This window comes from Strongylocentrotus purpuratus, unplaced genomic scaffold (genome assembly GCF_000002235.5).
Source record: "Strongylocentrotus purpuratus isolate Spur 01 unplaced genomic scaffold, Spur_5.0 spur5_scaffold_16, whole genome shotgun sequence".
Classification (NCBI taxonomy): Eukaryota; Metazoa; Echinodermata; class Echinoidea; order Camarodonta; family Strongylocentrotidae; genus Strongylocentrotus; species Strongylocentrotus purpuratus.
In genome coordinates, this window is record NW_022145601.1 from 20,128,103 (window position 1) to 20,149,931 (window position 21,829).

The 21,829-nt window shown below is 36.2% G+C and overlaps 1 protein-coding gene across 1 annotated transcript; it reads left to right on the plus strand.

The window, feature by feature from the left end:
- Window positions 1–1,663: 1,663 nt before the first annotated feature.
- LOC100891892 (mucin-1) lies at window positions 1,664–21,434 on the plus strand. Its single transcript, XM_030987003.1, has 11 exons — window positions 1,664–1,874; window positions 6,002–6,115; window positions 7,207–7,320; window positions 12,382–13,299; window positions 13,887–14,003; window positions 14,820–14,947; window positions 16,479–16,695; window positions 18,535–18,684; window positions 19,543–19,608; window positions 20,582–20,814; window positions 21,192–21,434. The coding sequence occupies exons 1-11, from the start codon at window positions 1,712–1,714 to the stop codon at window positions 21,420–21,422; spliced, it is 2,451 nt and encodes an 816-aa protein (XP_030842863.1). The 5' UTR covers window positions 1,664–1,711; the 3' UTR covers window positions 21,423–21,434.
- The last annotated feature ends 395 nt before the right edge of the window (window positions 21,435–21,829 follow it).

Genomic DNA, 21,829 nt, shown 5'->3' on the forward strand with positions numbered 1-21,829 from the left:
GCTTCTAAAAACATGGGCGTTTTATGAAACTTGACGTTTTATGAAACTTGATGACAGCAAGAGGTGAGGCCTTACAAAAATGTCTAGTAGTAGGTTATTCCAAAGCTGTGGAATGGCCCAACTAAAAGCACAGAGGGGTGTATTTCTCCTAATTTTGAATCATGAGCAACTTTTTATTCGATGTTTCTTTGGTGATTATATTATAATATTTATTTCTGATCACAGCTCAATGCAACACAACCAATCTATTGGACAATGATATCATGGTCATGGTGAATGATAGTCAAAAAACTCTGGTCGATAGTCAAACTACAGCCGATTTTTCATGTAAAGGCCCTGGCCAGTTTACCGGTTCAGCATTAGCCCCATGCACGAATGGAACGTTTGATTATTCAGCCGAACCGTCATGTTTAGGTAAGTTTATAAGACTAGGTAAATATTTCCATTATTGGTGTGACTATAATTGCTGTCTGCAAATCAGCTCAAATTTTTCTAAAGTTAAAGATATTCCCGGGCTCTGATGGATTAAATTACTAATTCAAGCTAAACTGACACTAACCGATCCTCGTTACCCTGCATAATGAGGTTTAGAAAATAAATAAAAATGAAATGTATTTAAGTCGCACCATGATAATATTGTCTTTGTAAAAGGGGAAGTCCAATCTGATATTAAAACCGATTAAAAATTCTCCAAAATTTTTGACACATTTGCAACGTATCTTGCGAGCTTTCCTCCCATTTGCTCTATACTGAAGGACCTCAGAAATTTAACATTTTCCCTCCAAAATATAATTCATTCATATATTCTCCCTGAACATAAGAATTGCAAATACTTTTTGTATACAACCACTGTATGAAACAAATCGATTCCTTCATATATAACTAAGGAAATTTAATTTTAATGACATTTTCTGAGCCGGAGAGGAGCTCGTAAGGTAAATGTACGTCACAGTTTTGCCAATTTGTGTTTCACCGGTGACAAATTTATAACCTTCCTATATTTAATCGGTTATTGCTTAGACTTTCACCAATATGTTTCCCTCAATTTTCTGCTCAGGGTGGGCTTCTTCTTTAACTTTTATTCCTTCCTCCTTACTTCTGGTATACATTTTTTGATTTCTGTTTACTGTTTACATGCTTGCGTTTTTCTCTGGCAAGTTAAAGACGGAAAACATCAGTTTGTCTATAACTGAAAATGTTTCGTCGCTTGCACCTTTCAGCGAAAGTGAATTTCAGCAAGTTTCCGGTACCATACGTGTCGATTTTACTTTTCAAAAGAAAGAAATCTGGCGTATGATGAACAAAGTAGAATAATTTTTATGTCCATCGGACACGAGGCGTCATTTTTTTGGAGGTAGGGTAGCGTCAGGGATTTGCTCGGCCATTGACGCTCCGATCGGAGTGAACACAAAAAACAGTGCATGCATAAATTGCGTTGACTGCATTCACATGTTGGATTGATGCAGGTAATGACGAAATCAAAATGATACCTCGTTTGAAGATTGTTGACGGTATATAGTACAGAATGAACGTGGAGTATATTTATGGTAATAGTGTATACGCGTTGGTCGATTACCTTTTAACTTGTAGGCTATATGAGGAACAGTCATTAAGAAAGGTTTCTGCATCCTTTTTCATCCAAGCTTACTGTACAGTAAACCTTGACGAGTTAGGGTTAGGCCTTTACTACGATATTGCCGACGACCCAGTTATGAATGAGACCAACACACTCTACTACTATAGGGACGAAGATGTAATTACATACAGATGTTCAGATGGGTACGAAGGTCCCCAAAACCGCACATCATCCGATGACGGCACGAGCACATGTATCGACGGGTCGTGGGACCCACCTGGAATCCCAACATGCATGGGTAAGTGACCAAAGTCTAATTAACCGTAGAATAACATTCAAAATTCCATTCCTAGGATAAATTATGTCTTCAGTGGGTCTTGATCGTACTTGAATATTTTTCTAACATTATATATTTATATATAAAATAATATAGTATATATAATTGAAACTCAATATTCCCGTTGACTACTCCCATTTCCATAGAGCGAGTTGGCTCAGTCGGTAAGCGTCTGCCTGCCGAACCAAAGATCTAGGGTTCAAATCCCATGCATCCAGGCGGAGGACTGAAACCTGCATTGTGTGCTAACGTGACCCTCCCATTATAAACGGAGGCTATGTTAAGTGGAAAACACTCCGTCCCTCGGGTAGGACGTTAAATGGAGGCCCCGTGTAGAGGAGAGTCACCACCTTTGCACATTAAGAACCCACTGCACTTTTTGTATAAGAGTAGGGGGAAACCCCGGTGTAGTGGTCCACCTGCAGACCCCAGTATTTACAAACATTCTGCAAGAATCTTCAGTATTGAAGGAGGCAGATTATCCAGAAGAAGAAGAAGAAGAAGAAGAAGAAGAAGAAGAAGAAGAAGAAGAAGAAGAAAGATAATACATGAATCAACGGTTTAAGTAGGCAATGGGTTTACCTCCCAAAAATAGATTCTCTCTCAAATGACTGATAAATATTTGTGTTCATCAAATGTTTTCTGTAATCTTTGTATTATTTGTTGGGAGTGTCAGTGGGTTGGGTGTGTCATGGAAAGATGCATTTCTGCGACATCCGAATTTGAACTTCGCATATTTTTATTTACAAGATTTTAATAGTTGTATAGATGTTTAATAAAAACAAACATTTCTTATTGTTCATGTAAACACTTTTTTTTAATATGAATATTGATATGGGAGACTTGAATAACTGAAATTGGGTAGGAGACATTATAGCCATTATATATCAAAATTAGCAATAATATAGAATCATGTTAATAATTTTTTAGTAATAGAAGTAAGAGACCGAAATAGTAATAATAGGACTATAAGTAGTAGTAGTAGTAGTAGTAGTAGTAGTAGTAGAAGTAGTAGTAGTAGTAGTAGGTAGTACTACTAGTAGTAATAGTAGTAGTAGTAGTTGTAGTAGTACATTGTTGTAGTAGAAGTAGTAGTACAATGGTAGAAATAGTAATGATAGTCATAATAATGACAATAATGATAACGGTGATGAAGATGATGATAATAATAATAATAATAATAATAATAATAATAATAATAATAATAATAATAATAATGGAATTGTATATATAAATTGTTAGTGGTATGTGTAGTATTAGCAGTAATAACATAAGTAGTAGTGGAAGTAGTAGTAGTAGTAGTAGTAGTAGTAGTAGTAGTAGTAGTAGTAGAAGTAGTCGTAGTAATAATAGTAGTAGTAGTAGTATTAGTAGTAGCAGTAGTGTAGTAGTCTTGGTAGTACTAGTATAGTAGTAGTATAAGTACTCGTAAGTGTTAACTTGTAGAGTACTACTAGTAGTGGTTGTTGTTATTCTTGTACTAGTAGTAGTAATAGAAACAGAAGTAGTAGTATAGGAGCAGGAGTAGCAGTACGATTACTAAGGATTGTTATTGTTAATGAATACGTTTAGACCCATCGAGTAATGCGACAACAATCCAGACCCCAAGCCAATCTACAACAGATGATATAAAATTGTCTACCAGACTACCAACCACAGAACCGACTATAAGCGTTTCCACTAATTATGATGTAACCACCAATGAGCAGCTAAATACTCAAAGAATTACGACTATTGGTAAATTGTAGTATTTGATACTGTATTTATGTATAACAATTATCGTTTAGGTTAGTATATACAAATATTGGGAAAATGAATTGTTCCACGAGGGTATTTATATATCCAACCAACTTTTTCGGCATTTTCTCTACGCATCTTGCTTAATATTTTGCCTACTTAAACTAAATAGTCTATATTTGAAGCCTTTTTGGACGAAACTTTATTCAAGTTTGGTTATAAAAATGCCTTAAGTTGGTTGATTACATAATTACCCTTGGCTGGGCAAACTTCTACCCGATGTTTGTAAATAGTGTAGTAGTATATATTTTAGAATTGCAGTATAGTATAAATTACAATCATGTATATAATCCCGGCATTATGTATAATCAAGGTATAGTTTTTTTTTTAAAGAAGATCATTGTATAGTTTCTTTTTATAGTAGCACAATAGTATAGTTAGAGTTCTTGTTTTGAAATATTTAAAATCATGTGTATATTACTTTTATTCGATTTCAAATTGGTAGTATCAGCAGTGGTAGTAGTAATAGAAAAATACAAACAGTAGTAGTAGGAGAAGTAGAAGAAGTAGCAGCAGCAGCAGTAGTATTAAAATGGTACGTCAAAATCGTTATCGTACTTGTAGTAGTAGAAGTAGAAGAAGAAGAAGAAGTAGAAGTAGTATGAGTGGAAGAAGAAGTAAAAGTAGTAGTTGTAGTAATAGAAGTAGTATTAGAAGTAATAGTGATATTAGTAGTAGTAGTAATATAAGAAAAAATGTTAGTATAAATTGCGTTATATGCATGGTGAATGTGCAAGACATTTGACCAGAGTAGAAAACCTAGACGAGTATAGCTTTATTTATTCTTCTCTTTTGATTCTATCCCGCCCCCGGAAACTCTATCATCGTCAGTTGATAGAAACAATTGAGTATAGGCTATCCAATTTATATTGTGACAAAAACTGTCTGGACTAAACGGGAAAAGTTTCGTTATGTAGTACACAATAACTGGTGTTTACTATATACATTTTCGAATGATGAGTTAAAGAAAAACTAAAGTGATTGACTAAATCATCCTACATATCACTTGCACCGCACACATAAAAGAGCGTATGGAACTACACGCATATGTTTCGTCCAAACTCTTTATCAGCTATTTATTATCATGTTTCTAAATATACTCCATTTTAACAACGATCCCTATCAGAAGACATTTCTACTATGATATTCTTCCAAATTGACATAAACATAAACAAATCCCATGGATCATGTTTAAATGTCCCCAGAGCTCGATCCACCTGTGAATTGGCGTTTGGTCTACCACCGGTTCGTCTACTATTCACATGGTCTAATGATCTTTTCGCCTCCTTATCCTTTGGTATAATGACCATTGATGATAATAGTCATTTGGTCTAATTTCCATACGGTGTAATCTCCAATTAGTCTACTTAAACATTTTGTCTACTATATCCATTTGCGCTATTTGTCTATTGTTCATTTAGTCTCAAAACCAGTTAGTCTAATTCCAAGTCGTCTAACGCCCGTTTGTCTTCCATCCATAATGTCTAATAATCACTTTATGATTATCATTATTTATGATCGAATGATTTTTACACCATATTGATAGTATACTCATTGGAGATTAGAACATATGGAAATTAGACCAAATGACTTTTAGCCTAAATGGTAATCAGATGAAATAATAATTAGACCAAATGACTTTTAGCCTAAATGGTAATCAGATGAAATAATAATTAGACCAATGATAAGTGGACGAAGTAGACGGGCAGGGTGTAGACCCTATGTGATGGACTAATTGACAATGTGGAGTGAACGAACTGGTTGTAGACGTTTACTTCAACAGAAAACAACATTAGTATTCCTCCCGGGGAATAACTCTCTCTCTCTCTCCCCTAACACTATGCTTTCATAGAAAATTGCTTTTGATTTTAAAATGATGTGAAGAAGTAAAGTGGACAGGTGTGAAACTGTTCGATAAAAGGAACAATGGTGAGATAATGGAAAGGTTGGGTCTGGAAGAAACTGTGGTGAAAGTGGTAAAGATGAGTGTATTGAGGTGCATGGGTCATGTGTTGAGAAAGGAAAGGTGATGAGCCTGTGACAAGAGCATGGGAACTGGCAGTGGGTGGCTTATGAGGGAAAAGAAGACTGCAGATTTCATGGAAAGAAGAATAAAGAAAGCAGTACGGTTGGTCGAAATTAGGAGGATGCTCGAGACAAGATGAAGTGGAGAGAGGGGGAGTGTCAGTTTGTCGCGATGGTCAGCAACCAAGATGGACAATGGTGATTTTAATAATGAGATTTGATGCTGAATATGATGATAATCACACTTTTCTTTTTATTCATGACAGATATCGATGAGTGCTCTGATAGTCCTTGTCTGAACAACGGAAACTGTACTGACCTGATCAATGGATACCAATGCCAATGTGCTGACGGATTTAACGGGACTAACTGTGGCAATAGTAAGGATCAAATCAAGTCTAGGGTTGGGTGCTGGATTGGCTGCGTGGGGGGGGGGGGGGGCGGTGGTGGTTATAGTTGAAATCATGTATTATCAGCAAGTGCATACAGGTGATAGACTGCTAAATGTGTCCAGGATGAAGAGATACAAAGTGTTTTATAGGCACTTTATACAGTGTTTACCATGTTATTATGTTTTTTGTTTTTATAATTTGAATACGGTGGTAAGAAAACCTGATGAAACCTTATAATGCAAAGCGCGCAGAGAATTTAATTGTATTCATTTTGAGGCAACAACTTTAACGTTATCCTTTTCATTATTATTATTATTATCATTATTATTATTATTATCGTCATTATTACTATTATCATAATTATGTTCATCATCATTATTATCATTATTATCATTACTTTTTTTTATTATCATTATTATTTAATTGGTACGGACTCGCAAAACACCAAACGTTATTTTTGAGTTGAAAATATTTCTCTATTAATATTTGAAAATACTAAATATAGATTGAGACCTGCCTTTGATTTTTTTAAAGTTTGTTTTATTCTAAATATATAACCACTTAAAATATTTTTCAGGGAATACTTATATGAACAAAAACCATTAGCTTTATGTTTTATCGAAGAGCTAAAATAGAAAAGTCGGAAAACTCAAGTTAAGGAGGCCTCCCGAGGCCTACAGATAGTATATCATAGTATATCAACATGAAACCAAAATGCAATTCCGAGTGAGATCAAAGAAACACAGTCTCATTTTGATCACACAAACGTAATATTATATTTCCCCAAATGTATTTTTTACCGCAACAGGTGTTTATCGGGATGTGGGTAGTGTCCAAGTCTTTTTCAAATACACATGTCTTTAGTATTTGCAAGTTCTTTCTGCTATTGCCTCGTGCTTCTGGAGCACAGTAGTCATGTAGAACTGGCGCATTATAAATATTATAATCATTTAGTAGGAGTAGTACATAAGTCAATTCATTATGTTTATACAAATAAATATGGATATTCGGGTTATCATTCAACAACTCGTTTAACTTGCAACGTCATGAAAATTTTCAACTCTTATTTTGATTAATAGATATTGACGACTGTGCAAGTCATGAGTGCGAAAATGGAGCAACATGCGTGGACGATATTGCTTCATACGAATGCCAATGCCCTGACGGGTTTAATGGAATTTATTGTGAAAATGGTAAGTACATGCATAGTCGCTCATCAAATTGAGATAAAATATTGGGAAGACCTCTTGAAACTATTTTTTCTTTGAAATTATTGCAGTTTAGATCAAGGGAAATGCTATGAAGTTATTTATGCCATAATTCCAAATACACTTTATTTGTTCATGTGAGCCTTTTGTAAACAGATATCCTATGATTAAATCAAAAGGACATCGATTTTATTTGTAATGGCATTGTTTCAACAAATCAAACAATTAATATTTCTTTTGATTTAATATTGTTTTTCACAAAATCGTCACTTCCCAGTATACAAATGGTTATATGACACTTGGAGAACGATACTAAACGACAGTGTATTGAAAATAAATGATTGCAATGTGCTTCTATATAGAATGGAGATCGTTAAAGATAAAATAATTTTGTGTTTGTTTTATATGAGTACTATTATTATAATACATGAACTATGTTTATAGTAAGGCGCTTTGAATCATTGAGTAATCAGTGCTTAAAGTCACCATGATTATAAGCACATTTTCTGGCAACATTCTTTGAAAAGACAAAAGGCCTCCGACGGGCAAGCTAGCTAGCTAGAAGAAGAAGAAGACTGAAAGGGAGAACAATGATGATTATCATGATAAAATAATAATAATTATTATTATATTAACTATGATTATACTAAGAAGATACAAATAATACAAAATAATAATTATGATTATATTAAAATAAAGAACAACAAATAATATAACAAAAACAACAAGAAGAAGAAGATCGGATTATCACTAAATGTCGTATGGGGGGGGGGGGAGGGTACACCTGCACTGAAGACTGTGCACATTTTTTTTCCAGCCAGATTTGGCGGGGTGGGGCTAATGCCCCTCAGATACGCCAAAATCTTGTAATGCATTTTGATGTTTCGAATTTTTTTCTGTATTACACGGATTATGTCGATTAGTACTAGCAAACTTTCGACCAGAGCCATCTATACACAGAGTTTGGCCTACGCGGTTCGAGTTGCGCACATTATGATGAATACTGCTTTGTTGGGCAACGACAAAACAAAACAATAGACAACACGCTGGGCCAAACTGAAACATAGTTGGCCAAATTCTGCGTTTAGATAGCTTTGCCATCGACTGGTTAAAATTTTCAATGAAGGCAAACGTTTTAATCGGTAAAAAAAAAAAAGTGGGAAGCTGTAGCCCATATCATTCAAGAACTATCTGCCCTGCCCTTTCCTTAATTCTGATAGAAATAATATTCTGAGTAAGCATGGAACAAATAGCTTAAAGACCGGTAGTGGTAAAATTGCGGTTCAAAGTATCCATTCAATATTGTTTAAATATTGGCTTCAGAAGTTTAAATGGCAATACTTCAACCTAAATTCTCAAAAAAGCAGAAATATATGCTTAAATGTTCATGTTGAAGTGCATTCGCGATTATCTATCCAGGCCCGATCGATATCATAATTTACCAAATATATCAATTAGTAGGCGGTTTCCCGGCAAAATGTGTATCATCACGTATTAGTAAAAATACATTCTTTCACATGATGGTAATAAAAGCTTCCATGTCATCTTTTGAGAGGGGGCGTTTCCAAAACCGGTCTTTACCTTTAATTATAATAAAATTATAATATCATATCAAGACTAAATCGGCATTGGGAATTTCTCCTGTTTATTATATCAGTGACGTTCTTTATCCGATTTATCTCAAACTAACCAATACTTCTCTCTGTAAGTTCAAAAATGATTTTCTTCCACACTGACATAGAAAGAATAAATAATTATACAACTTTTTGTTGAATTAGGAACTAGTACCAGATCTTTTACTTTCTCTTAAATTTTTCCCATTTACCACAATAATTTGTTTTACATTCCATTACACACAGCTTATCCTGATGATTTAATTCTGATTTCAATGCGGATTCATTGAGCATTGATCAAGTAGTTAATCATTCATTATCTTACCATATCTAAATCATTTAGTATTCATGTCATAAGAGTTTATTAGGTAGAAAGCAGATTTTTAGGTGATACGTAACGAAGTCAACGTATCACCTTTTGATTTCGTCAAGATTTTTATTATTATTTATTTATTATTATTCTTCCTCGAATTTGTTCGCAGGATATCTCAAGACTGAATAAAGCCATTGTTATGAATCTTTCAATGATGATAGATCTTAGTCTAACTTAGAACTGTGTGACTTTTCAAAGACTCAAAATCATCGTGACGTCATCCAGGCGCCATTTTGTGAAAATCAACTTATGATCATATCTTCATAACGGAAAGTAATTTTTCATTCATATTTATCATGATTAAGATCAATATCCGTCGGGTCAATTTGAGGTCAATAAATGCGCGCAAAAATGCGCGTACGCGTAGGCGCGCGCGTTAATGCGCGCGTAAAATTTTAAATTGCTCAAAATCGTCTTAAATTTTTTTTGCATACGTTTCAGGCCATTATAAGCATTTCATAAAAAATCACGCAAAACACGCATTTTTGCACGTTTTCGTTCGTCACGGCCGAACGAAAAATAATTTCTCCGCAAAAGCTTTTGACCGAATATTCCTCATATTTTTCCGGAAAATTTGATACCATGTTTAGCTCTTTATCACTATTAAAAACGGAATGAGCGTCCGTTCAAGATAACCGTCCGTACGCGCGATTTTTGTAATACATTGCATATATGGGCAAAAACATGCCTATAAAAAGTCCATTGGGATGAATAGGGATTGCCAATTTTTTTTTCATATTTAGATAGAGTATGAGTCGGAGGTATGATTTCATATCTCATTTGGCCATTAAGTACATCTTGACGGCATCATAATGGCCTTGGAAGTCAAAAATACAAAATTGCATATTATGACGTCATTGTATTTGTGGAAAATGTAGTGTATTTCTCTCAATATTCATCGATTCTCTTTGAAATGTCGATATGTTGTAGATAAGGCAATTCTCTACAAGATCACTTTTCACTAAGTTTCATTTTAATGAGGTCATCATAGTACAAAATTCAGTTAAAGGCCACATGTCAGAATTTTCGTCATTTGCGTGTTATGTCTATGGAAGGTGAATTTCGTTCACATCATGAATCTACATGGCATTCATCTATGAGCACTATCTATCTTATGTGTGCTCTGTTTTCTCCCAAATTGGGGTATGTTATAGCTGAGACCATGGGCTATAAAAACGGTGCTTTTAGTTTTTTGATCAGATGATGAGATCATGTCACAATTTTCAGTTGAATGTTGAAATGATGAATATGTCACGTATGTCCTATTTGTGAAACTTAAACGTTAGCAGTGTCCTCGTATTGAAATTATGTAAGGAAACCCTTTTACTTTCTTGACTTTACTCTCAGACACTAGTGAGTGACTGACTGACATCTTTTTTTCTCTGGTAATAAAATACATAAAATGAGCGTTATAGAGAAGATGAGCATTCGGCTACATTAATAACCCACTCTGTTCTCATTGTTCATTTCTTATTCAAGACTTGAATAATGACGAACTTCATTCAATATTTGGTAGTAATACTACAGATACTTATACTGATATCAATGATTTAAACTATTTATCCGAAAAAGAATATGAGTTTCATTTCAGTAGGTTTCTGAACTGTAAATATTATATTGATGAGGATTTTACGACTGAATTCAGTAACATTAACTATCATTTTAGTATTTTACATTTTAATTCGCGTAGTTTAAACATACATTGTAATGCTTTATCCAATTTCATCTGTACTTATGTATAGAAACTTGGGTTAATGATAGTACGCCACTATTATTCAATGTGTCTGGTCATTCATTTATACATTTTAATCGCCAAGTAGAAAAGAGTAGAGGTGTTGGTCTATTGGTCGCTGACAATTTTGAATATGAAATACGCAATGATATATTTATATTATACCCATCATACAACTATGAATCACTGTTTATTGAAAGCAATTTGCCGAGACATAATAATATTATTGTAGGTGTCATATATAGGAAACCCCAATCAAATATCAATGATTTCATCCCTGTCTTTGAAAATGTTTTACAAAAAACACATACTGAACATAAACAGGTTTATATAATGGGAGATTTTAACATTGATCCTGTGAAATTTACTGGCAATGCTGTTTGTAATTTCTTGAGCGAAATACATTCAAATCTTTGTATTTCTTTAATTGACAAGCCTTCAAGAAAGACTGACGGATCAATATCCCTCTAATCCACATTCCTTATACAGTGACAGTATATATCCATCCGATATTTAAAGATTTTATTTTCAAGCAACTAGTGAATCTCACGTCGACAACTCAAAATGATCGTTAATGTATTCTCACATTTATTTTGACTTTTCATTTACGCCGGGACATCGTGACGTCATACACTATTCATTTTTAATTATTCAGGCATAAGTTCTTATTTATCAATTACATTTTCATTTCTATGAAAAAGATAAAATTCGTCAAAATGCGTTCTTCATGATGTAAATTAGAGTCAAAGGTGTAACTGGTTACTGCACAGAGTCAATGGTCATATATTGTCTCAATCTATCTTCCCTAGATCCATAATGATCAAGGGATCGACATAATTTAAACTTGACATATGGATAGATCATTATGGGAGGAGCATTTTATAAAATAATATGATATCGTGTATTGCATTCTTTGTTATGTAAACCAATATCATACGTATCACCTAATTCGTCTAAGTGACGAATTAAAGTCTAGTTTAAACTTGTATTAATCAATCAATATTTGTTTGTTTCTAATCAAATGCAGTGAATATTTTAAAATATATATGCCAGTCAGATTTCAATTAATTCTCTTGTAATATTGATATTACTTATATGTTTACGCTTATATGTCTTCCCTTTGGTTTTGGCTGGCTCTTTTTATATTTGAAAACAATAATTGGAAGAAAACCCTCATAATGCTAGAATTAATCAAAATTAAATCTAAACTAACAGTTTTATTTGCATTTTTTAAAAGTTCAATAAATAGATCTGAATTAACATGCGTGGAAACTAAACATTCATCTTTAAATGTAATTTGCTTGTCTTCGTATTAATGACTACCGCAGGAATGATGACAACGATGGAACTACCGACTTCGATGGAGACGACCACGATTGCGGATCAGTCGACAATAGCGTTAACGACTACGAAGGCTTCTACAACAGAAGGGTTGCCGACTTCGCTTCCTAATTCTACACCACCTTCAACACCGATGACACCCACCGATTCTTCGACGACATCGGTAGTAACGCCTGGCTTGGCAACCGTCACTTCTGATGCGACGAGTCTTACGCCTGGCTTGACAACTGTCAATCCCGACACGACGAGTCTTACGCCTGGCTTGACAACTGTCACTCCCGACACGACGAGTATTACGCCTGGCTTGACAACTGTCACTCCCGACACGACGAGTATTACGCCTGGCGTGACGACTGTCACTCTCGACGCGACGAGTATTACGCCTGGCTTGACAACTGCCACTCCCGACGCGACGACTGCAACTCCCGACGCGACGAGTATTACGCCTGGCTTGACAACTGTCGCTACCGATTCGACGACTGTCACTCCTGCGATTTCAACAGAGACGGCAACTCCGACGGTTCCGGAGTCGACTACAAAGTCGGATTCCACAACATCGTCGAACCCTACCTCATTGTTACCAGAGACAACAGAAACCGTATCTGTTCGATCGACATCGCCTGCTGATCCCACTGAACCTTCACCGACGGAATCACAGGAGACGACTGCGATTTCAACAGAGACGGCAACTCCGACGGTTCCGGAGTCGACTACAAAGTCGGATTCCATAACATCGTCGAACCCTTCCTCATTGTTACCAGAGACAACAGAAACCGTATCTGTTCAATCGACATCGCCTGCTGATCCCACTGAACCTTCACCGACGGAATCACAGGAGACGACTGCATCGCGAAAGACTAGCCCTAGGACACCCGAGAGGACAGAAAAACCGCCTACTACTCCATGTAAGTCATGTACATAATGCCGCGCTGAAATTCAGGCAGTGGCGGATCCTGGGGGGGGGGGGGGCCGGGCCCCCCGGGAAAAAGCGTGTAAAAACACGTTAATTTTACCTTTTTTGGAGATGGGCTCCTAAATTTTCGAGGGCCCCCCCCCCAAAAAAAAATGTGGACACTACCCCCCCCCCCCCCCCCCCCACTGAGCGAATATTCGGCCGGTACGATTTTCAAATTTTCGGGAGCAAAAAATAAAAAATTGGGCCCCCCCTAAGAAATCCTGGATCCGCGTCTGACTTCAGGGGAATACATTTTCACAGGGACCTTTGTTACAACACTTTGTATGCATACGTACGTTTGCCTGACTTGAAGTCACTTCAATTAAAATGTCAGCATACCTCCTCCCCAACCCCCAACCCCTCCTAACAAAACAAAAAAAGCAAACAGTATTAAATAACAATAGGTTTAGGTATTATGTTTCGTCCCGAGTTGAAGTTAAGAATTTGTTACTGTAGGATATGGATCGCAGACCAACGGTTGCCAGAGTATTATATTATGTAAGACCCCTTTAACCTCGTAATATTCTCTCTTGATAGTGCCGTGCGGAGGGGGATGTGTAGCAACCCAGGTGTGTAATGCAGAGAACAACTGCGAATGCAGACCAGACTACTACGAAAATGAAGATGCAGAGGACTCAGAAAACCCGTGCAAAGGTACAGTTCTAGTCGTGAATCCAGGGAGGATCAAGGGGCGGGAGGGGTGGGTGCCTGTACCCCCCACCTTCTCCCGCTGAACCCGGAAAAAAAACCTAACAAAAGAGGAAAAAAATAATTAGGAATCATAGGCTGACGTCATTTTGTTTCCTTTTCCCTGGCCTCTCTTGTTTTTTCGCTCGTCACAGAATGTTTGGATTTGTGCCCCCTCCCCCTCTCCCCATGCCAGATGATCTTGGATTTGCCACTGACTATTCACCCTTAACTAGCGTTCTTCAAATGATTGAACAATCATTGGACTGCCACAGTCGACTTTTGTCACACGTAAAGTAACCAAACAATGTGACAATCTAGAGTGGAATCATGAGTAAGAGGAAAGTCCTAAAATACCATTTATTTTAATAATCAATAAAACTAAATATTTCAATAAATCCAAGAGATAGAGTATGTTCATCTCCATATCCGCTAAGTGAAGTACATTCTCACGTACTACAGTTTTCCTGCACAAATTATAGCATTTTGTTCTTTTGTTAAGATATAAGATACATGCATTTCTTGATAACTCCCAAAAATGTATACTCCAAAGTTCTTTGGAAACGCGTACAGACGTTATATCATAATGGGATATGCATTGGAAAAGACAGGCATTTTATAATAATAATAATAATAATAATATGCCATATTATTATGGTAAAATATCAGTATTATACATTATGTTTGTTAATGATAATAAACTATATAGTAATAATAGTAATATTAGTAATATTAGTATTTATTCAAAAATGTAAATTATTGTTATGACCTTTTCTTTTCCAGAGCCCGAGAGTATTGATGTGACCATAAAAATCACTAAAGTCAACGGCACAAACGCAGAATACAACGTACAATTGGAAGATCCAACAAGTAAAGAATTTAAAACGCTTGAACGTGAAGTTTGTGAACCGGTAATTATTAATATGTCATCAATTTACAAGCACCATACCCTGCCCCCCTAAAAATAAGAAGACTGTTATCAACATAACACAGGAATATCAAAGCAATATCTATATTGCTTAAAAAAAACTGTCATTTGGGGACATCATGTTATTTCTCTGGCAAAAAAAAAAAATCGTTGAAGTGTTAACTTTGAAAAGCAAATGGTATGCTTAGAAGTGTTATTGAAAGCTCGATTTAAAAGACAATCCAGAAAGCAAAAAAATAAGATAACAGAATTGCAAAAGTTCGAAATAAATCGGACCAATAATGAGGAAGTTATGAAGGCTTGAAATGTGAGATCGCTATTAAAGTCTATGCGAATTTCTAATTGAAAGTTTGGTCAGTGGATTGTGGCGTTGTCGTGAATAACTCTCCTGCTTGTAGTGCACACAAATATCATCAATTTCTGTTTTTCTTTGAAGTGCCTTCTCCCTTGGGGCACTATGAAAAATATAATTTTTGGATAGCATATTTTCATAGGTCCTCTAAAGAGAATAGACCCTCCTGAGCCATAATTTCTAAAATTGAAATTTTAGTCATTTTGTGTGTTGGAACAAATGGGACAGTTTTCCACCACTACATGAAGGAGACATAACCGATTCAGCCAATTTGAAGAGCCAACTTTCACAAATTCATAACTTTCTCATTTTTCATCCGATTTCATACAAATGTTCACCAGTCTACTTCTATGAGGTTTAGGCTTTCCTCTTAGGTATATATATATATATATATATATATATATATTATCAAGGTTAGATTTCTGTATAGGTGTTGCTTAGGTTCCGTACGCGCCCTACTATATCCCTTTTCTATCCGATCATGTACGCATGCATCACTCTAGTATACTCATCAAATTGTTTTAGTTTCAAGTTTCAAGTTTTAAGTTGAATGTTCCACATTTTACAGAAAATATAAACATATAAACATACATATAAAATAAAATAACAAATTATACATTTCAATTGTAGTATAAGTGTTTGCTTAGTGCGTGTGACTGCAAAACCTCTTTGTAGAACCAATATTTGACGCCCCTATATTGAATGTAGCGACATAAAACCCTTATAGTATAGTATATTTGTAAAGCGCTTAGAGACATTTGTATTAAGCGCTATATAAAAATTAAATATTATTATTTTATTTTATTATAGCACGGGATAAACATGTTTTTCTGATGACACATTCAAGTCGCTTTCCAAAAATAGACGGTTATACACTTTCCCATTATGAATTAAGGTAACGGTAAGATTTTTCCAACCAACTCTTGGGGGAGGGGGGGGGGGGGTAAACTGCCCTTATAATGTGAATTGTAAGAAATGTATAGGAAAAGATGATCATGGGGGTAGAACAGTTCCCAAAGTTGCTTCTTTTACTCATTTTGTCCTTCTTTCATTGATAATGAACACACAAAGCTAGCGAATCCTTGAATTATCTTAAGGTCAATTATCGTCAGCAAAACACTTAACCCATGATTGATTTGTAAATTTTATCTTTTATATTTAGTTTGAAGAAATATACAAAAATGATACGGAGTACAAAGGCTGTCGTGTACTTGAATTCAGTAACGGCAGCATAATTGTAAACTACGCATTGACGTTTGCTGAAAACTCAACTCAAAATGCCTCGACTGTCAATACAAGAGTGCAGGAAGAATTTCAGAATCCGAATGGTTCGTTTACTGGAGACTATGAGTTTGATGATTCGTCCCTCGTTGTTGCACGTAAGACTTCTTTCCTTTACTTTAATACGTTCATTTACAATGACAGAGGTGATTTTGAATGTGAATCACAGCGAACAATATTTATAAGTCCCAATTTGCCTATTGCAAACGATGCGTCATTTTGACTGCGGTCTTACTTGCGCTTTGAATCAAAGCTATGAATGTAATCAACCCGTACGCCAATGATTCAAGGCTTGTGACTTTTGTCATTTTGCATCGTACGATATCACTCATACATATAGTGTGACGGTTGCGCTAATAGCTGACGCAGTGTATGTCAGGCAGATGACTCCTCATGTGCATCAGGCATAAGATCACATATCTCCTCTCCTCGCCCCATGAATTGAACAAGAACAATAGCTTAATATATGGCGCTCTTATTCACGGGCTCAGATGCAATTATTGTTACCATTACAAGCCACACTTTTCAATAAACCCATCATATTCACATGTCACATAGAAATAGTCTTACCTTCAACAATGTTCAAACTGTATAATATATTACATTGTTAATAATGAAACTTAACTATCACAATATTTGTAATATTGTTTACAGATATAATATCCTCCAATTTTTTATTTTGTTTGTTTTCTGTATATACATTCCAGCAAATAAAATAAATAAAGTCAATTCATTTTTTGTTTCAAAATTGCAACTTGCAGTACATCAACATAGATATGTGCAAGAAAAGCTTGAATGGGGTTTTAAGAGAAGGTAGAGTTCTGGGGAGAGGTGAAAAAACAATTTTTTTTTTGAGCATTCTCATTGTTATTATGCAGTGTGGAAGAACATCAGAGATAAATGTTCCCCGAAAAGCATGGCTCTTCAAATGCCTTCATATTCTAATTATGACATGTAACAGCTTAAAAATATGGGACTCATTTTTATGCCACATGTTTGTGTAGTCCCAAATACGTCTTTCTGTGTACAGTGCTTGTTACTTTTATCAAGACTGGCCAAATTTCTAATCATTTTGATGATACCAGAATCTTGCCGTACACACCGAAAGTTATAAGCTAGTACATGATCAACTTTTTCTGATCGATTCCACACCGTTTCGTTCACAATCCAGAACTCAACTTTATCTTTAACCATTGTTCATTTGAAATAGTTCATCGCAATAGGCAACTTAATATCAATCGTAGTGGAATTTAAAACAGTCATATTTTGATGATAATCTGTCAGTACAAAAGCATCAGCTTTTACCGAACCTGCAGATGAAAAAGCGGTTCGAGAGGGGGCCCAAAAAGTTCTTCAAGTCTAGGCCTCCACCCCGAAATTCTTGATCATAAATAAATTTAAGGGAGGCAACAAATGTAGAAAATTAAAGCTAGAACCCCAAGCCCATCCCCCCAACCAAAAAAAGTTCTAGAACCATGCCTGATGCAGATCTAAAAATTGGTGTATCATCATAACGATGTAGGCCTAGAGGTTCTTTCGCACAAAGAAGAGCACTATCTCTTGATCTAACAAATCTTGATAATAAGCCTCATGGTTACATGTCGTTTTCTGTAAAGGTTGTTATTCCGAAGGTTCACAGTTCCGAAGGTTGATGTTTACGAAAATGAAAAAGAGTTCGTTATTCAGAAAACGAAATGGGGTTCGAAATTCCAAAAATGAAATAGGGCTCTTTTTCCTGAAATGAAGAAGAATTCATAATCCCCACATGAAAAATGATTCATAATTACAAACTTCAGGGTTCGTAATTCCGAAAATGAAATTCCATTTTCAGAATTATGAAACTTCGGCATAAGTAACCTTCGTACAAATGAACCTTGGAATAACCTTGAGTATCCCCACCCTTATACATCTCGTATTCATTTCATATGACTTTCCAGCTTTGGACGAATGCAGAAAAAAGATTGACACTTGCGACCAGAATGCAAACTGCACAGACCAAGGAGAGGGTGGATACATCTGTGAGTGCCGTGAAGGATTTGATGATGTCGGAATTCCCAATTCATTGCCAGGCCGAGAATGCATGAAGCGTGAGTATTTGGGAATAATAATACTTATAGTAATAATGATAATACCACTACTACTACTAATCATGATAACAACTATAATATCAATAATAATGATAATTATAATTTTGTTAACAATATGAGTTTTTTTTAAACCCACTGTGCCCTCATCTTTAGTAATACTGTTCTTCCTGAGGGCCCATTCCCCCAGCTTTAGCCGAACTACCATGAAAAGGCGCACAAGCATTCAAAGAACTTCTCCCTACGGATACCCATTTACTACCCCTGGGTGGATAGTGACATGTGTAGATTTATATATTGCCAAAGAACATACATGTTGGTGGCGGAGCGGGACATAATATTGTTGGGAAAGTCCTAAGTATATTTGTCCCGTACATCACACCGTCCAAGAAAAAGGAGCCCTACTGTAGCTTATATCTCATTTTCGATAGTAATCTTGTTTAATATTTCATGATACATGTCGACTTTATAACTGAAGCACAACAAGAACCACGAGTCGTTTGTAAACTTTAGGGTCTTTTACTTCATCATCTTCTTATTATTAGTATTATTATTATTCTCTTCTTCTTCTTCTTCTCCTCCTCCTCCTTCTTCTTCTTCTTCTTCTTCTTCTTCTTCTTCTTCTTCTTCTTCTTTTTTCTTCTTCTTCTTCTTCTTCTTCTTCTCCTCCTCTTCCCCTTCACCTCCTCCCCCTTCTTCTTCTTCTTAGTAGTATCAGTATGCTCATATTTAGTAGCCATGGTAGTGTAGTATTTAAGGACGTGGCATCATATATATTACATTTTTAAACAATATACTTTTCTTCCATGATTGATAGTCATAGACTTGCAATATACTATTCGAATGTATTTTTTGTTTAAGGTGTAACGACCGAGGCCCTACCCACTGATCCCCGAACTACTAAGGAGCCAGAGGAAACAGGCTTAGGTTTGTATCCTAATTATTTTCATCTTTTAAGAAGAAAAATGGTTAAATTCCTAATTTAACAAAAATAATAACAATATCGTGCCTAAGCAAAGGCGGTGACCCAAGGTTTGTATTAATAAAGGGGACCCCACAGAAATTATGGAAAGCAAACAAAAAAATAAAGTGGAGGGGGTGGGGGGGGGGGGGGGGGAAATAGTGCGATTTCTTAAACCTCACTGAAAAAAGAGGGAATCTAATTCCTGGGGGGAAAATGATCAAAAGGGGGTTGCGGACCCTTATGACACTCCGGGTCCGCCCATTCTGTACGTTTTATCACTTTTCAACAAACATGGAGCAATAAAGGTGGCGTTGGGAAGATACGTAGAATAACCATATTTAACTGGGACAAATTATTTTTCTCAACTATGAAATTGGTTTACATGTTTCCACATATTTAAAACCCCTCAGAGAAAGTGGGGACGGAGACAGAGAGACACAGAGAGGGAGAGAGAGAGAGAGAGTGGGAGAGAGAGAGAGAGGGGGGAATATAGATGAGGTAGTGACACTTCGTATGCTGAGGGTGTGGGGGTGATGAGATACAGACAGGGAAGGAGAGTGAACAAGAGGTAGATTGGGAGAGAGAGAGAAAAAAATATAGAGAGAGAGAGGGTGGGAGTGTGTGCGGTGTGTGCGTGTGTGTGTGTGTGTGTGTGTGTGTGAAAATGCGTGTGCGTACAGAGAGACAGAGAGAAGGGGAGATGGGAATGAGATGGTAAGGGGGTTAGATGTGGAGTAAGTGTGTATGGTATTTGTGAGTGTTTGTATGTGTGTGTGTGTGTGTGGGATAGAGAGAGAGACAAGAGAGAGAGAGAGAGAGAGAGAGAGAGAGAGAGAGAGAGAGAGAGAGAGGGAAAAAGAGAGAGAGAGAAAGAGAAAGAGCAGAAAAATAGAGAGAATGAGAATAAAATTACTCCTATTTGATATCCCCCTTTAGAGCCTTGGAAGGTGGTGGTTGGTGTAACGGTGCCCATCATAAGTATTCTTACAATCACCATCGTGGGGTTGACGTGTTGGCAGTACCGACGTCAAAACCGGACGTCACCGAAGTCGGCGCCGACCAAGATGAGGACGTTTCCGTATGACGACGACACAAGAGGTTCGTCGGATCGTCGAACCAGCAGACCTGATAGCATGATGATCATGAATAACGATGGCACGGTGCAGGAGGTAAGGAACAATTATTCTCGAAAACTTATCATAACCCTTTCAAGCCAGGAAGTTTTAAGGTCAAATTGATCACGTGTCGTTTTTCAAATTGACAGGAGATATCCAAGTGTATAGATTCCTCTGTGGGTATCCTTGTTAAATAGGACGGAAATATTATGAAGTTATCAGTTTTCAACAAGAACTCAAAATGTCCTAGATAAGGAAAATTGTTCTTTTTTTCTTCTGTTTTATGAATTAGTGCCGATGTGTTCTGTTCTTTTATCTGGGTGAGGGAGGGGGGAGGGGTTGTGTTGACTGATCCTCTTTGAATCAAGGCACAAGTAGCTCATTCATGGTACATTAATATTTATCATACCATCATAATTTTCCCCTCGTAGGTGGTTCTACCTTGGCGCAATATCCCTGCAGAGGAAGAGTTCATCTTCGCGCCGGACAACGGCAAGGGACGCATGCAAATGCTCCCCATGGTCGACTACCCCAGCGACTACGACGGGTCGACATCGTACGGCAACGACCCGCTTGGAAACATCGTCGGTTCATATGACAACTATACCTACCAACATCAAGATATGACAAATTCCACTGAAATAGATTCCAAATACTTTTGAACGCTTTGTTATATCATTCAGTGACGGCATTTTGTGACAGCATACCAATATGTTTTTAGATGCAAATGTTTAATTTGTTTACAGTACGATTTCTCAGTACAATTTTAGTTACATGATAAAATTCGTAGTCCTCCCGGATGAAAGCTCAGATATATATATCTGTCCGGTTTTAGAAGTAGTAAGACGTCATCGATAAAGTGGGAGGCATGTCATCCATTAATTATATGCACAGTCTATTCCACCTCCTGCGTGTCGATTCCTGGATACGCAACTAAATTCATGTTGGGAAATATTTAAAAATATTATTATGTGTATATATTGTTTTATCATCATGAAATTATATAATATTTTGAAGAAAAAAAAAAGTTTGCCTTGAAAAAATAGAAAATTAGGTCTCATTGGCGTTC